The sequence below is a fragment of the Lepidochelys kempii genome, chromosome 14 (assembly GCF_965140285.1).
Source record: "Lepidochelys kempii isolate rLepKem1 chromosome 14, rLepKem1.hap1, whole genome shotgun sequence".
Lineage (NCBI taxonomy): Eukaryota > Metazoa > Chordata > Testudines > Cheloniidae > Lepidochelys > Lepidochelys kempii.
In genome coordinates, this window is record NC_136393.1 from 35606726 (window position 1) to 35623142 (window position 16417).

At 46.1% G+C, this 16417-nt stretch overlaps 2 protein-coding genes and 2 non-coding genes across 6 annotated transcripts in view; all 4 read left to right on the forward strand.

The window, feature by feature from the left end:
• Positions 1-3999: 3999 nt before the first annotated feature.
• On the forward strand, positions 4000-4446 carry LOC140898131 (histone H2B type 3-B-like). Its single transcript, XM_073311579.1, has one exon. It carries the CDS (start codon positions 4000-4002, stop codon positions 4444-4446), a length of 447 nt encoding a protein of 148 aa, XP_073167680.1.
• A 3942-nt stretch (positions 4447-8388) lies between these two features.
• The window catches only part of LOC140898281 (L-amino-acid oxidase), a 51473-nt gene continuing 43444 nt past the window's right edge, over positions 8389-16417 (forward strand). For 2 of the 3 annotated variants that reach the window (XM_073311912.2, XM_078848812.1), the window contains exons 1-2: positions 8415-8488; positions 9908-10069. In XM_073311912.2, the coding sequence (XP_073168013.1) occupies positions 10057-10069 (13 nt within the window). In that variant the 5' untranslated portion in view covers positions 8415-8488; positions 9908-10056. Of the gene's footprint in view, positions 8489-9907; positions 10070-16417 lie in introns of all 3 variants that reach the window. The other variant, XM_073311913.2, reaches the window with a different exon arrangement.
• TRNAL-CAA (transfer RNA leucine (anticodon CAA)) lies at positions 8563-8671 on the forward strand. Its single transcript has 2 exons — positions 8563-8600; positions 8626-8671. It is a non-coding gene; the product is annotated as a tRNA-Leu (tRNA).
• On the forward strand, positions 9228-9299 carry TRNAE-CUC (transfer RNA glutamic acid (anticodon CUC)). The gene has a single exon. It is a non-coding gene; the product is annotated as a tRNA-Glu (tRNA).

Genomic DNA, 16417 nt, shown 5'->3' on the forward strand with positions numbered 1-16417 from the left:
GGGTGGTGAAACACTGGAATGCGTTACCTAGGGAGGTGGTAGAATCTCCTTCCTTAGAAGTTTTAAGGTCAGGCTTGACAAAGCCCTGGCTGGGATGATTTAACTGGGGATTGGTCCTGCTTTGAGCAGGGGGTTGGACTAGGTGACCTCCTGAGGTTCCTTCCAACCCTGATATTCTATGATTCTGTGATTCTATACCTTATTCCCTGATAACCAGAGACTTCTATGCTTAAACTCTGTACTGTTTTCTTTTTACTTCAACATCATATTAATAAAATTATTATACCTGAGGTCTCAAGCGGCAGGCCAGTGCAGCTGCCTTTCAAGACTTTCTGTAATCTGCCTGCAACAATATCTAGGGTGAGAAATTACTATTTGTAACCAATTTCTTTAGTGAAACAAGCTTAGTTTGAGTGTTTTGTTTTAATTTTTTAGTAATATATTTTTGTTCTCTTTGCTATCTCTTTAACCACTTAAAATCTATCTTTTATAGTTTATAAATTTATTTCTTGTTTATAATATAACCCAGTTTGTGCAATTCATAATTGGGGGTGGGGGGCACATTGAGGGAGGTAGGCACCTGAGTGCTGGGGCAAGTCCCTTTAGCTGAGTCTTCCCAGAGCTGATCTCAGTGTCTGTGTCGTTCTGCAGTTGGGTGTGGCCCTGCCTGTGTGTGTTCTGGAGGATGCTTAAGAGCCTGGCTCAGCAAGACAGGTAAAAAGGGGACCTATGCTGTTAGAACGGGCGGGCTCAGTGGTATCTCAGCACATCAGGTGGCATCTTAAAGAGGGGCGACCTATCACAGACTAGACCGGGGTTGATAAGGCGTTCATAAAGAAGAAGTATTAGGTGTAGCTGAAGGTGGTTAATTAGAATCTGCTTGGTAACTGTTCTCAAAAGAGAGGGTAAAAATTGATGAGAATGTTAACAGAAAGAGATGGCTTTTTTGGCAGAACCTTGCTACTGCTTGCTTCCGGGGATTAAGCGACTGGGTCTATAAAGGGCAGTAGCATCATTTCCCATCAATAATAATAGCCCCAACACTTCCTTTTAATAACCACAATGGGCAGGTGTTCATCTTGGTGGTGGTTGTGAAATCTTATCCTAAAATTTGAGAACATCTGTCACGGTTCCTCCCCCACTCTGAACTCTAGGGTACAGATGTGGGGACCTGCATGAAAAACCTCCTAAGCTTATCTTTACCAGCTTAGGTCAAAACTTCCCCAAGGTACAAAATATTACACCTTGGACTGGCCGCTACCACCACCAAACTAATACTGGTTACTGGGGAAGAGCTGTTTGGACGCGTCCTTCCCCCCAAAATACTTCCCAAAACCTTGCACCCCACTTCCTGGACAAGGTTTGGTAAAAAGCCTCACCAATTTGCCTAGGTGACTACAGACCCAGACCCTTGGATCTTAAGAATAATGAACAATCCTCCCAACACTTGCACCCCCCTTTCCTGGGAAATGTTGGATAAAAAGCCTCACCAATTTGCATAGGTGACCACAGACCCAAACCCTTGGATCTGAGAACAATGAAAAAGCATTCAGTGTTTTACAAGAAGACTTTTAATAAAAAATAGAAGTAAATAGAAATAAAGAAATCCCCCCTGTAAAATCAGGATGGTAGATATCTTACAGGGTAATTAGATTCAAAAACATAGAGAACCCCTCTAGGCAAAACCTTAAGTTACAAAAAAGATACACAGACAGAAATAGTCATTCTATTCAGCACAATTCTTTTCTCAGCCATTTAAAGAAATCATAATCTAACACATACCTAGCTAGATTACTTACTAAAAGTTCTAAGACTCCATTCCTGTTCTGTCCCTGGCCAAGACGACTACAGACAGACACAGACCCTTTGTTTCTCTCCCTCCTCCCAGCTTTTGAAAGTATCTTGTCTCCTCATTGGTCATTTTGGTCAGGTGCCAGCGAGGTTACCTTTAGCTTCTTAACCCTTTACAGGTGAGAGGAGCTTTCCCCTGGCCAGGAGGGATTTCAAAGGGGTTTACCCTTCCCTTTATATTTATGACAACATCCAACAACACTGAGAATGGAAGGAACTTAACAGAGAGAAGTGGTCTGTTCAGACAGCCCAGCCCATTTTGAGTTCCTGAGAGACTGTGACAGATCTGAGCAATCTTACCCGCAAAGCAGATGGAAAACTACTGACAATGGACCAGATTTGCAAAGGTACTAAGGTGCCTAAAGATTCAGGTGTTCAAAAGCCCCTAAGCAAGTTAGGTTCCTAACTCCCATTGATTTCAATAGCAGTTAGGTGTCTAATATGTTGAAACACTTTTGAAAATCTTACTAGACCTACTGGCATTGTGAGGGGCCTAAATACCTTTGAAAACTTGGTCCCGGCGTCCCTGATACATCAAAGCACTTAAGCACATGCATAACTTTAAGCACATGTGTAATTCCATTGATTTGAAGGGGACTATGGACTTGCTTAGGTGTTCTGCTGGATTGGGGCCAAGGAGACTGTCGTCCTGTCTTGTAGCATATAGGCTCTGATTCATCTCCCATAGCAGTCAATAGGAAACTCCAATTGACTCCAATGGGAAACTTCCATGATTCCAGAGGAAGTTGAATTAGACCTATATGATCTAGTTTACAAAAATGCCAAGCGCCTAAAACTCCAGTTGAAGTCAATGGGAGCTACTATTGCTTGGAACCTCTGAAAATCAGAGTCTATGTAATGTTTTGCACTATCTGAGGAATGAAAATATCTTGCCATTTCCAAGATCCTATATCATCCCAGATATTCTCCTGTCACACTCTGTTCCAGGCCTCTGTCAGCCTGGAATGGAAGACTGTATACAATAAGGGCCCGATCTCACCACCATTTACTACTGAGCAAAGCGCTTGTTTACTGCAGTTAATTGTCTTATTGACTTCAGTGACAATAAGCATTTCACTCGGTACGAAATGTTTGATTTGTTGAGTGTAAAGCATCGGATCCTGAAAGGTATTTACACACATTTCTGGAGAAAACTTGAGTTGGTTAAAACAGACATAAGCATCTCACTGTGTCACATAACAAGGGCTTTCCATTTCATTGCCAGCTATTTTCTTGTGGCGAATAGTCGGAAAGCAACTTGGCTTTGATCATGAGAGGGTCATTTCTGGAGTTAACAGTTATCCATTTGTTATGTGCATTGGCTTTAGAACATACATACAGTGCTTAGAGAGAACTCGGATGGGAAGGTTTTATACATTACAAATGAAAAAACGTACAAATCCTGAAGCAATAGCTCATTCCCTAGGGGCTTGTTAAGGCAAGGGCAGCCTTCACCATTGAAATCAAATAACAAAAACATGGGAACATTTAATTCTGTCCAGTTGCTCTGCACTTAAACCAATGTTATGTGAGAGAGAAGAAGAAATAACAATGAAGGGTGGAACCTAAAAACAAAACAATGGGCCATCTTTTTGTGCTGTGTTTGTATAGCAGCTAGCACAATGGGGTCCTGGTCCATGGCTAGAGCTCCTCGATGCTACTGCAATAATAATAATAATAATAATAATTAATAATAAATAATGTATTATTAATACCACTACCTCAATCACGATGTAATTGATAACATGAAATAATAAAAAATGAATGATAAAAATAAATCCAACCCAATAAAATAAAAGATTGGTGCAATAATATTAATATGTGACTAATGTAATTTTAATATGCAAAATCTCTAAGGTTCACCTCATTGGCCAGAATGACCAGACAACAGCCAATAAGCAGCTAGGGTTTTAAAAGCCTGTCATTTGCATAAGGAAGGGAAAATGACATAGCCGCACACAAGTGCACAGTGGGGCCTGTACAGCCTAGTCATAATGCAATTGGCTGGAGTGGCAGCCTGGTTACCCAATCAGCAAGCCCAGGGTGGGCCCTCATTTGCATGCTAACTGTTATATGAGATCTCAGCTGGCGGGAGGCTGGTGGCATTTGGCTGGGGAAAGCTGAGCTGAACAGGAGCAGAGTGGAAAGATGGCAGCTGCCCAGAGAGGGAAGAGGAAGGTCCAGATTAAGAGGACACAGAAGGCCCAGCAAGATAAGCCACGGACCGCCCCCAAGCAGGGGAAGCGCCAGCCCAAGCCCCAGCTGGGGAATCAGATGAGGCAGAAGCCAGTGGCAAAGCAGCTGAAGAGCTGCCAGGGGAAGAAGGGCCTGGGGAGGAACGGTGTCCCCGCCCGCTACGCCTCCAAGATGCTGCAGCAGATGACGAAGGTGCGCATGTCGGCCAAGGCCAAGGGGCTGATGAAATCCTTCATGGCTGATCTCTACAGCCAGGTATCCACCGAGGCCGAGCACTTGAGGAAGCAGAAACAGCTCCCCGCCTTGGGCTCCTCGGAGGTGCGAGCTGCCCTGCAGCAGGTGATGCCAAGGGAAGTGGCCAAACACTCGGCCACCCCCATCTGCAATGAGTCTGTGTAGAGAACTGTCCCTCCCTTCTCCCTGGGCACAAGCCCAGCTGGGGGGAGAGAAAGAACAAGAGGGGAGAAGGGAGAGAAGCAAGCACCAGCCTGAGAGACCCTGACACCTGCCTGATTGAAAATTGCTGGAAAGATGTCTAACAAACCTGCATTTTGCCCCCTACTGGTGGACCAACCTCACACTCTTCTGCACGCCAGACACTCAGATAAAGGAGAGAGACTCCATCCCAACACCTGAAACAAGGGACCATCATGCTGCAGCCTGAATCAATGAGAGCTCCTTAAGAGGCCTGTATTCTACAGCCTGAATTCCTGAGAGAATTTGCGTTATTTTAAAGAAGAGACCGTCATCTCGCGGCTGAATCAATGAGCTAGGCTTTCTGTTATTGGCCACCAGGCGGCAGACCGAATGAAGCAGAGACTTGCCATCCTTGTAAACTCAGAGACAATCGAGACCAAGTAAAGAGATTGGCCACCATTAGAAATGAAAGAGTTGTAGGGGAGGTGGGAAAAATAAGAGACAGTAACATCACCTCGGCATTATAATAAAATTGGAATGTTAGGAGTGGTTTGTTGTGTGTTTCTTGTTTCCCAAAGAAAAAGAAGAATGGGATGGTTTGTGGTTTGGGATTTAACATCTTTTAGACCTATTTTCAAAGGTATTTGGGCACCGAATAGGCATCACGTAGGGTTTTCAAAAACACCTGAAGCAGGTTAAGCGTAGACTCCATTTGATTTCAGCGGGAGTTAGGTGCTTTTGAAAATCCCACTTCGTGCCTATCTGAATCTTTAGGCACCAAAATACCTTTGTAAGTCTGGCCCTGAGCTTGTTGTGTCAGCAGCTGTATTTTATTATCTGTCTGTACAGCATAATCACACCCTGAGAGGGCTGAGACCTTTAGAAGTAGTTGTATCTGTCTTTCTACATAAAACAATAACATAAAGTGCAGATAAGAGTTTTGCAATCATGGGTGGTGGGTGAACCCCGCCTTTGGGGAGGCTAGCACACCAGCCCCGCCCCTTCCGCCAGAGGCCTCCCTTGTCGCTAGAGGAGCCCTGCCCTGCCCACCCCAGCCGCTCTGGCTGGCCTGAGCTGCCGACTCCAGCGCTGGGCCACTGGCGGGCCCGAGCTCCAGGTCGCTGGCTGGAGCTGAGCCCTCGCGGGCTTCAGGGGAGGAAGGCGGGGCCTTGGGGCGGAATATGAGTGGGGCTATGGCCTGGGTTATGGGAGACTTAGCCTGCCCTGGCCTTTGATACTCACCACCCATGGTTGTAGTTTCTGACACAGTGAGTGTAAATCAGAGTTGGCCAGATCTAAAGCCCACTGAAATCCCTGGAAATGTAACTGTATATGACAATGACTGTATTTAAAAACAAAACAAAAAAACAACAACAAAAAAGCGGCAAAGAAGGTTCTCTTTTGGGGATGTCAGATAACCCCCCCTAAACTCTTCCTACAGAGACAATTATGTTTTCTAATATAGGGCATGTACTTGCAGCCTAGAACAAGCATAAAAAATCCAAATCCTTCTGTTTATTCTTTTTGAACTGTTTACATTCTTAAAAGAGACAGCTAGTGAGTTTACAATTAGTTTTGAAAATGAGAAGTGTGGGAGTGATCTGGAATGGGAGAGCTGCTGGGGAGTGTATGAGGGTTGAACTGAGATAGGTTCCCCAATTTCCCAACGTGACAATCATCTTGGCTTTACAATAAAAGTGGAATTTTAGGAGCAGCTTTTTGTGTGTTTCTTGTTTCTTGATGAATAAGAATGGGGTATCTTTTGGCTTTAATCTGAGCTATTAAAGCTTTGAAAGAGACATACAGATGCCAGTGGTCTCCAGTCTGAGGTCTTGTCTACACTATAAACGCTTTGCCGGTATAGGCACACCGATCTAGTGATACTGGCAGAGCCCCCTGGTGTAGATGCAGCATATGGCGGCAGAAGGAGTTTTTCTGTAGCCTCCCTGACTGACATTAGCTATGTTGGCAGAAATGCTCTTATGTTGGTGTAGCTGCACCTACAATGTGGGTTTTGTCGGCGTGGCTATCTTGCCTAGGGCTTTGGTTTTTTCACACCCCCGGACCAACATAGCTACGCCGACAAAACTTCATAACTGAGGCCTGCTGTGCACATAAAATGTAGAGGTCTAGGTCACTTACGGGCGTGAAAAATTCACACACTCCCGCGAGGCATAGTTAAGCCGACCTAAGCCCCAGCGTAGACTCCCTCTCAGAGAGGTGGATGTACTACAGTGATGGAAAAAACCCCACCGCTGGCTGTAGGAAGTGTCTACACCACAGCACTGCTGCTGTAGCGTTTCTCATATAGATTTAGCCTAATTTTTATAACAGATCTCACAGAGACTGGGACGTGACATCACAGTCACCTTGTTAAACTAGTCTAGCCACAGGACTGTTGATATCACATTCCTCTGTGGCTGACTCTGGCATCTAGCCCCTGATGCACTTCAGTGTAGACACTAGCTATGCTGACAGGTAATCCACCTCCCCAAGAGGAGGTAGCTGGGTTGATGGAAGAATTCTTCTGTTGACCTAGTGTTGTTTACACCAGGGATTAGGTGGGTATAGCTATGTCTCTCAGGAATGTGGATTTTTCATGCCCCTGAGAGACGCAGCCATTCGTGCATCTGATTAAGTGGGTTTTAGCCCACAAAAGCTTATGCCCAAATACATTTGTTAGTCTCTAAGGTGCCACAAGGACTCCTCGTTGTTTTTGCTGATACAGCAAAACACAGCTACCATTCTGAAACCAGCTATCCTTATGTAAGTTCCCTGTGTAGACAAATTTTCAGTCTCTGGTGATTTCTAAGGATTTACACCTGATTCACCCAGAGTGGCTGAGGCCAGGTCTACACTAAAGAGTTAGATCGACCCAGGAGCATCAGGTGGGGGGAAGCCCCCGCCCCAACCCTGTTTCCCCAACAGGAGCGCAGGGCGTGTGGTGGGGCCCCCACTTGCACTGGCCCCAGGCTTTACAATCCTCTAATCCACTTCTGCCTGTCGCTGTAATGAGTGTCCACACTGCACCCCTGTACTGGTTTAAAGGTATACCTAGCATGACAAGGGAATCAAATGCAGTGATTCCCAGAGAGGAGTAGGGGGTGAGTGTGTGCGTGTAAGTCAGTCAATCAGGCCGAGCAACTCTAGTCGATTGTGTGTAAGAGAGAAGAAGGAAGGAAGAAAGGAAGACTGTGGGCGCGACTTTGCTTTTCTGACTGGGAGGTAAAGATGTGTACCGTGCTCCAGGCTGCAGTGGTTTGCCCTGGGTTGAGAGTGTGGACTGGAAGGGAGATAGTGTAGCCGCCGCGAGTACTCTAGCCTTGCCACTGAGCAGGCGGTAGAGGGAAGTGGATTGGATGGATTAAAGCATGATTGCAAACACCAGCAATCAGGGATCAACCTGAGCCAAAGGGAGAGTTTAATCCAAGCCCAGGATATACTCGGTGCGGCTAGCTGGACGGTGAAGTCCACGCCTGGGTGACTTTATACACTTTCAGAGGAACAGCCGTGTTAGTCTGTATTCGCAAAAAGAAAAGGAGTACTTGTGGCACCTTAGAGACTAACCAATTTATTTGAGCATGAGCTTTCGTGAAGTGAGCTGTAGCTCACGAAAGCTCATGCTCAAATAAATTGGTTAGTCTCTAAGGTGCCACAAGTACTCCTTTTCTTTATACACTTTGGCTCTGGCCTGGGGAAGGGAAACAAGTGAGAAGAGGGAGGCAGGAGAAAGTGGGCAGGTACCCTTGGAGAAGGGAGAGAAGGGATATGGAAAAAAAAAACCGGGGCCGGGAAGACGGGCTGAAACCTGATACACACTGCTGGCAGGGCGCTGCTGTATTGAGGAATGGGAGCGAGTAGCACTCAGCCGGAGCAGCCGGTGTAGTCCAGTTTAGAGCCTGTCTAAACCAGCGGGAGTAGTTCGGTGCGTCTGTGATCCTTTGTGTAGATCAGCAGCAGTCGCGGGTCTGTGTGTGTCGTGGAAGGTGAGACCTGAGGGCTCTCAGGACAGAATTAAAACACGGTGAGGGAGAGCGAAGGGGGGACACTTCTGCAGAGAGATTGTGGGACGCTTGTTTCAAAGCTGCCCCTGTCGGTGTCAGGATGGCCGAGTGGTCTAAGGCGCCAGACTCAAGGCTCTGTCTTCCCCTCTCCTGGGTGTTCTGGTCTCCGTATGGAGGCGTGGGTTCAAATCCCACTCCTGACACGATCTTTTTAAGTAATAATATATTAATTTTGCTATCTCTCAAAGGAAGTTTTAGTCTCATTAGATTAAAATGGGAAAATAAGCCAAGGATTCTTTCCTTCTTTCCATTCACAGTATATTTAAAAACGTGTATGTGTTTTGTTTCCAGGGCTCTTTTCCATCAGATCTTTATTTGCCCTGTATTATGGAGGGGCTCTAAGGGGTAAAGGGGAGATTTGGGGGTGGATCAGCTGCCGCTCTGATTTTAGCATTGTTCAGACAGCCTTGAAAAGAGCCGTAAAATCTATAACCCGCCGCACAGACAGCTCTTTCAAAGTTTAAATTAACTGCGGGGGGGGGGAGCAAAGCCAGTCTCTGCTGATTTGCACAGGATTTGTGTCTGCTGCAGAGTTCCGTGTGCAGTCTAGGTGCTTTGCTCAATTCAGGGACGTGAAATGATGGTGTGTGATTGCAGTGAAGGCTTTTGCGTTTCCGCTTTGGTCAGAACTAGTGGGGAAAATACTAGCTCTGTACCTGCCAGCAGGAGTACATCCTACATGAGACGTCTCTCAGCTCTTCCCTGGTGGTCTAGTGGTTAGGATTCGGCGCTCTCACCGCCGCGGCCCGGGTTCGATTCCCGGTCAGGGAATGACACTTTTAAATTAAAATACCTGTAATTTTCACATGGAAGGGGCGGGGAAGAGAAAGAGATTCTCCAATTCTGAATATGATTTGGTATTTTTTTTTAAAGTTTGTGCTATAGTTTCAGAAGGCCAGATTTTTACATTCTACTGCAACCTGGGAAGAGAAATTAACATTGTTTTTATGCTTGTGAATGATTCAATTGCTTCCCCAGCCCTAGGGGGCTTAGAAAACTGCTAGATAGATGAGGATCCAGGAGAGACATTTGTGAAGGCTGATTGCAGGAAGCACAAATGCCCCTGAGTAACTTTACCCACAGAAAGAAAAGCATCTTTGTGGCACCTTAGAGACTAACTAAGACTTACTCACAGAGTAAGCCATTGAAACCATGGGGATAGTGGTGAATGAAATTATTCATGTGTGCAGAGAAACCTTACTGTTTCTCTTAGCGAAGTTAGGAGCCATAGGGTATATTTCTTAGGGTGTCACCAAATAATCAGATGCTAACACTTTTTGTCACTTTCTGATTTTATTGACTAGTAGAAGGACCTTCAGCAACACTGTATCTAGGAGGCTGGGGAACAAGCTGACTTTTCTCTCTCCTTTATTTGGCAGCATGGCCTTGGAGTAGCGCTGAAGACAGCTAGATTCCAGTCTTGGCTCTCCTGAGTGACCTTGAGCAAAGTCCCCGCTCCGTGCCTCAGTTTCCCCATCTCAAAAATGGAGATAATGCTGGTGCCTTCCTTTGCAAAGTGCTTGGAGATATGCTGAGGAATGGTACTATATGAGAGCTAAGTATTATGAGTCATTCTACAGCCCTACAAAATCTCAGCCTGAAAGCAGATGCTTCCTGTCCCAGCCATAAGCAAAGTTATTTGGGGCCAGATTCTGCCACATGAGTGGCCCCATTGAAATCAGCAGGGTAAATTGTGTGGTAAGGCACCACTTCGTATGTAAACGAGAGAAATAAAACTCAATTCTTAGTTTAAAGGGGCAAAGTGTGCTGATAAAAAAAATCTGCACTATTCCAGCAGAGTAAGGGGGGTATTTTGTAAAGTGCAGCCAATCTGGGATCAAACTTTTTTTTAAAAGACTAACCAAATAAAGAGTCCCCTTTATTTATAGTAAATATTGCCTTACTCTTTGAGTGGTCCCACTAAGAACCGGGAAGCTGTTGGAAGGTTAAAGTACTAATCAGCTGGAGTAAGTGTGTCAGAATCTAACCCTTGTTAATTATTATTGATTAGTATCATAATTATCATCCTCCCCAAACTGGAAATCCATTAGGAATTGAGACTTTACCGTTATTGTGCTCATCAAAGCTTGCTTTATTTTTGTTTTAAAAATAAGTGTCAGGTTTATGGGAAAGAAACAAAGGATGAAATCAATCATCATGGTCTAGTAGCTAGATCACTGCACTGACAGTCACAAGACCTGGGTTTCATTCCCAGTTCTGGCACTGACCTGCTGATTAACCCTACACAAGTCACGTCACTTCTTCGTGCCTCAGTTTCTCCATTTGTGACAGTGACCGCCGTTATAAAGTGCTTTGAGATCTACTCATGAAAAATGCTGTAGAAGAGCGAGGCGGTCTTAAGCACAAATCCCCACGTCACAACAAGAGCTCTTACAGTTACCAGGCCGTGCTTACAGAACCTGTTAGACCCTTTCCAGCATTTAAACACGTATTGCTTTACACTGATGAGCAGTCTTAAAGTCCCTTATAGTATTAAAATATACTAATACAGCCACAGTCCCACCAGTGCCACAACAAGCAGGGCAGTTGCCTGGGGCCCCATGCCAAAGGGCCCTCCACAAAGCTACATTGCTCAGGCTTCAGCTTCAGCCCTGGGTGGCAGGGCTCAGGGCCCTGGGCTTCAGCCCCAGGCGGTGGGGCTTTGCTTTCTACCTTGGACCCCAGCAAGTCTTAATTCTAGCCCTGCTTGGTGGACCCCCTGAAACCTACTTGCAGCCGTCAGTGGGAGAAGCTCTCCCATTGAGATAGCGCCATCCACACCAGGGGCTAGGTCAGTCTCTCAGAGGTGTGGATTTTTCACACCCCTGAATGATGTAGTGACACCGATGTCAGTTTGCAGTGTACACCTGGCATCAGTCACAGTCCTAATCTAGGCAAGGTCTAGATACGTATTTCCATTTTTGATACAGCTGTATTGTTTATGTCTTTGATCTGCATTTGCAAAAAGCTAGTAACTAAGGGTGCACAAAGAAGTGTGTTCTTAACTTGGGTTAAAATAGCAGTGAAGACACAGTAGCTCTGTTTTTAACTTGGGTTAGCAGTTAAGCAGTTAGCAGGGAGCCTGGTGGTTGAACTCCAGATGCTAACCTAGGTTAGTGTCTTCACTGCTCCTTTAACCCAAACTAACTAACCTGAGTTAAGAACAGGTTTCAGAGTAACAGCCGTGTTAGTCTGTATTCGCAAAAAGAAAAGGAGGATTTGTGGCACCTTAGAGACTAACACATTTATTTGAGCGTAAGCTTAGTGTACAGTAGAGGTACCCTGAAAGCCAAAGCATACAGACACTAGCCTATGTAGTGCTAGCTAGTGTGAGTAGCCCCTGGATTTCAACAGGGCAATGCACAGAAGTCAGAAATGTGCTTAACAGGAAATTCCAGGCCCTGTATTCTGAACAGTATTTGTTTGTGGTGAAGTATCTTGCCGGCAGGTATGAATGAAAACCAAGGCTGAGAATTGCTGTAGTGGAAAAATCCACTCTTCTCTAAGTGTCTGGGTGAGGAAGGCAGCCTGCTCTGTATGGGCCTGAACCAAAGCCCACGGAAATCAGTGGGAAGACTCCAGTGACTTGGTGGGAGTTGGATCAGACAGAAGGGATTGCAAAAAGAAAAGGAGTACTTGTGGCACCTTAGAGATTAACAAATTTATTTGAGCATAAGCTTTCGTGAGCTACAGCTCACTTCATCGGATGCATCCGATGAAGTGAGCTGTGTAGCTCACAAAAGCTTATGCTCAAATAAAGTTGTTAGTCTCGAAGGTGCCACAAGTACTCCTTTTCTTTTTGCGAATACAGATTAACACGGCTGCTACTCTGAAAGAAGGGATTGGGAAGCTAATTGAAATATATTTGCTCCGAAAAGTCTGCCCCTACAGTAGGGCTTGCTGATTATAGCCTTTAAATGGCAATACACAGGAGGCCTCTTGTTTTCTTGGGAAAAGTGGCAGTTACAAGGAAAAAATGGATTTGGATTTGTAACCCCCACCCCCCCTTTTTTTTTCTTTTTCTTTTTGCTTCTTCATGATGGATGAAGAAAATCCACAAGGTTTGTTTCTTCCTGCTTGACTTTTGCATTCTGAATTCAGGGCTCTCTCGTGTTCCTGGAAGATTTGTTGGCCACATGTACATACAATGAGAGCTTGATGAGATTCCCCTTTGTTACCAGAGTACCAGTGGCGGGAGAACAAAGGCTATCACCAGGCCCTCTAACCCTGCTAAGAGCAGGTGTTATCAACACAGCAGTAAAGCCCTCTTTATCTTAAAACTGCTATCGGGCAGATCCGGCCCCTTCTGATTTAACAAAGACTGGATTCTGGGTGAAAGCCACATGACTTCAGATCAGTATAGGTAAGACTGGAGTAATATTGGAAGGAACAGGTCTAACTAGAGAGTGCGGTGACTTGTCTGCATATGTAGTGGCTTTGCCCACCTTTTGGCTGATTGATTTAAAATCTGGATCTCTTATTGGTCCCTTAACTATTCCTCAATTCTCAGGTGGTCTGAAGGGTTAGGTGCTGACTCTGTGGGTGCTCCGGGGCTGGCGCACCCATGAAAAAGAAAATACTGGGTGCTCAGCACTCACCAGCCACCCTTCGATCAGCTGCTTGGTGGGCGCTGCTGATCGGCAGTTGGGCGGCAGGTGGGAGGTGCTAGGGGGAGGCTGGGGAGTAGCGGTGGGAAGAGGCATGGCAGGGGCGGGGCCCTGGGGCAGGTGGTGTGGCAGGGGTGGAAAGAGGTAGGGCGAGGGTGGGGCCTTGGGGGAAAGGGCAGAATGGGGGTGGGGCCTTGGGGCAGAGCAGGGGTGGAGAATCCACCTGGAAAGGAGAAAGTTGGTGGCTGTGGTCTAAAATGTTTTAACATTTGAGACAGGGATGTTCACTTTTAGTCTGTGAGAAGGAGGAATGATTGGCGGTGGTGGATAAGCATCCCCCTTTTTTCAGTAAAGCAAAATCCAAAACTTCTAGTCAAAAGCTTTTTTTTTCCTGATCCAGGATTAGAACTTCTAGGCACTATACCAGTGGTTCTCAATCGGGGTACACATACCCCTGTCTGGGGGAACGCAGAGGTCTTCCGGGGGGGCACATCAACTCATCTAGATATTTGCCTACTTTTGCAACAGACTACATAAAAAGCACTACTGAAGTCAGGACAAACTAAAATATCATACTGGCAATGACTAGTTTATACTGCTCTGTATACACTGAAATGTAAGTGCAATATTTATATTCCAGTTTATTTATAATTCTGTGGTAAAAATGAGAAAGTCAGAAATTTTTCAGTCCTAGAGTGGCTGTGACACTTCTGTATTTTTATGTCTGATTTTGTAAGCATGTCGCTTTTAAGTGAGGTGAAACTTGGGGGAGGCAAGATAAATCCCCTACCTTGGGGGTAGGCAAGACAAGCCAGTCATCTGGAAAGATTCACACCCACTGCACTATACTACTACTAATTTTATATTAAATTGTGAAGCACAATCCACCCCATCATTGCCCACTACACTAAAGGAAACATAACACCAGAAATGCTGCTAAAATCCTGTTTTAATATAATGCCAAGATGACAATTTTATTTCCCTTAGGAAAGCACCCAGTCCTTCTATAGTTTCTCATTTGCAGTGATGAAAAGTGTCTGGTTCATTAAGTCCACAGCCAGCAGGTCTCTTTTTAACTAGGATGCAAATTCTTTCTCACTGGCTTAGTCCAGAGATGATGGTCTCCTCTTCCCACCAGTGATGGTCTCACTGAAGCAGGCTGCAGTGTGGAACGGTCTATCAGGCTTGGTCATGGAAAGTCTCTCACTGATTCAGTCTCTCATAGTGTCTCATGAAGAATTGCTGGGGGAGAAGTTGGTCCTTCTGGCAGAGTACAGGTTGGGGTTTTTTGTGTGTGTGTGTGTGTGTGTTTTTTGGCATGTCTAAAGCAACATCAGTTCTTTAATCAGGAGGGTGCTGAAGTGTCTCAGGCTGGCGTTTCCTCCTTTCCCTTCTCCCCTCTTGTTCTTCCTCTGATCCCAGCCAGGAGGCACCCCGGGGAGAAGGGGAGGGAAGTTCCTCTAGTGAGATCTCTTCGAGACCGGGGTGGTCGAGCGCCTGACCCGTTTCCTCGGCATCACCTGCTGCAGGGCGGCTTGCATCTGCGAAGGGCCGATCATGGGGCGGCGGCTCTGCTTCCTCAGGCGTTCAGCCTCGGTGGACACCTTTTTGTAGATGTCGTTCACGAAGGAAAACATCAGCCCTTTGGCCTTGGGTGATAGGAGCTTGTTGTCCCGTTGCAGCTGTCTCAGCATCGTGGCGTCGTAAGGGGCGGGGGAGGGCTTCTTCCCCTGGGGGCTCTTCCCACGCTTCCCCGCTGGCTTCCGCCTGGCTTGCCTCCTTTGCTTGTCCTGGGACTTCCTCTGCTTAGCCTGGGACTTCCTCCCATAGTGCTTTTGTCTCCTTCGAGTCTGGGCCTTCTTCCTCCCTCTCTGGGAAGCAGCCATTGCTCTGCTCTCACACAGGTCAGCCTAACCCTTTTGCCTGCAAATGCCTCTGGCCTTCCCCCTGCTGTACTCATATATAGTGGCAGGCATTCAAATGAGGGGTCATCTCTGAGCCTGGTGATTGGCTGGCTGGAACAATGCCCTGGCTAGTCACAATGTGATGATGTTGGTACAGACCCATGTGCCTCATAATGGGCAACCATGGTCTGTTCCCTCTCAGGGAAATGTAAGGGTTGGTAACATCCCTGCTGCTGAATGGCTCGTGGTGGGATGAGTAGGGGTGTTTCCCCACCCCCGTGTTTCCCCATTGGCACCTAGTCCAAGTTTCCTTGCCCAGTCAGTACCAGTCTCCACCCCCCATACATCTCCCTATCTCAGTCTGCCCCCCAGCTTTTGTCAGGTCTCCTGTCCAAACTTCTCCCACAGCTCCTTGTCATCCCCCCCACACTCGCCACATCACCTGATCAGATCAAGCTCTGGCCCCCTCAGCATTCTAGTTAATGGCTTCTATCTCCATGCTGCTTTGGTACCCAGGGAGGGTTGAGTGCACAGGATCAGCGGGCCAGAGGAGCAAAGTGCATGGAGAAGTCCTGTTCAGCCCCTGCAGCTCCAGGCTGGAGAATGCTCAGTGCAAATGGAACCATAGCAGATATTAGCTGCCAAACTCTTATCAGTTCTCTACTGAGCAAGTCAAATGGCAATGTGTTGAAGGCTTCAAACTTAGCCAGTTTTGTGTGTGTGTGTATAGGGGAGTTCCACATGGACAGGAAAAGGAACATCCCTGATGGGGCCACACTGCCTGTCCATTTCAGGTCCCTGCTCCAAAACACTCGAGCTTTTCAACCAAATGCCCTGTGCGAATTTTTTTTAGCCTGGGTAAATCCACATATTGTCCCCTAATCTTGTTCTCACAACAGCTTACCTGTTTTTGCTGACGCTTATCGAAAAAAGACATCCTAAGGCAGGCACCCGAATGGAGAATGTCAGCCCAAACATCAAAAGTTTGCGAAAGTTTTAAGCAACTGAAAACAGGGTCTTATGATGGGATGTGTCTAGAAACGTTATCTACATTTACCTGTACTGGGTCCAACTATAATTCTTGAGCACCATCTATTGGCACCTTATCTACTAACCAACTAACTAACTAACTGTATGTACATAGATAGCCTGTAGGGACTACCACAGTACAAATACATAAAATAAGAATAAGAATACTGTGGACAGTGGAGACTAAGTAGTGTCTCTACTCCTATTGCACCTATTTGACTCAAATTATTATTCTTAATCATGTTTATTACAATAGTGCATAAGGAGCCACCAAGAGTGTGGCCCCCTTGTGGTAGGTGCTGGTACAAACTCAAAGTAGTCAACAGTCCCTGCCTGGAAGAGCTTACAA

Excerpts from the sequence above, each read along its gene's own strand:
- LOC140898131 (XM_073311579.1), top strand. The coding sequence starts at position 4,000 with ATGGCAGCTGCCCAGAGAGGGAAGAGGAAGGTCCAGATTAAGAGGACA.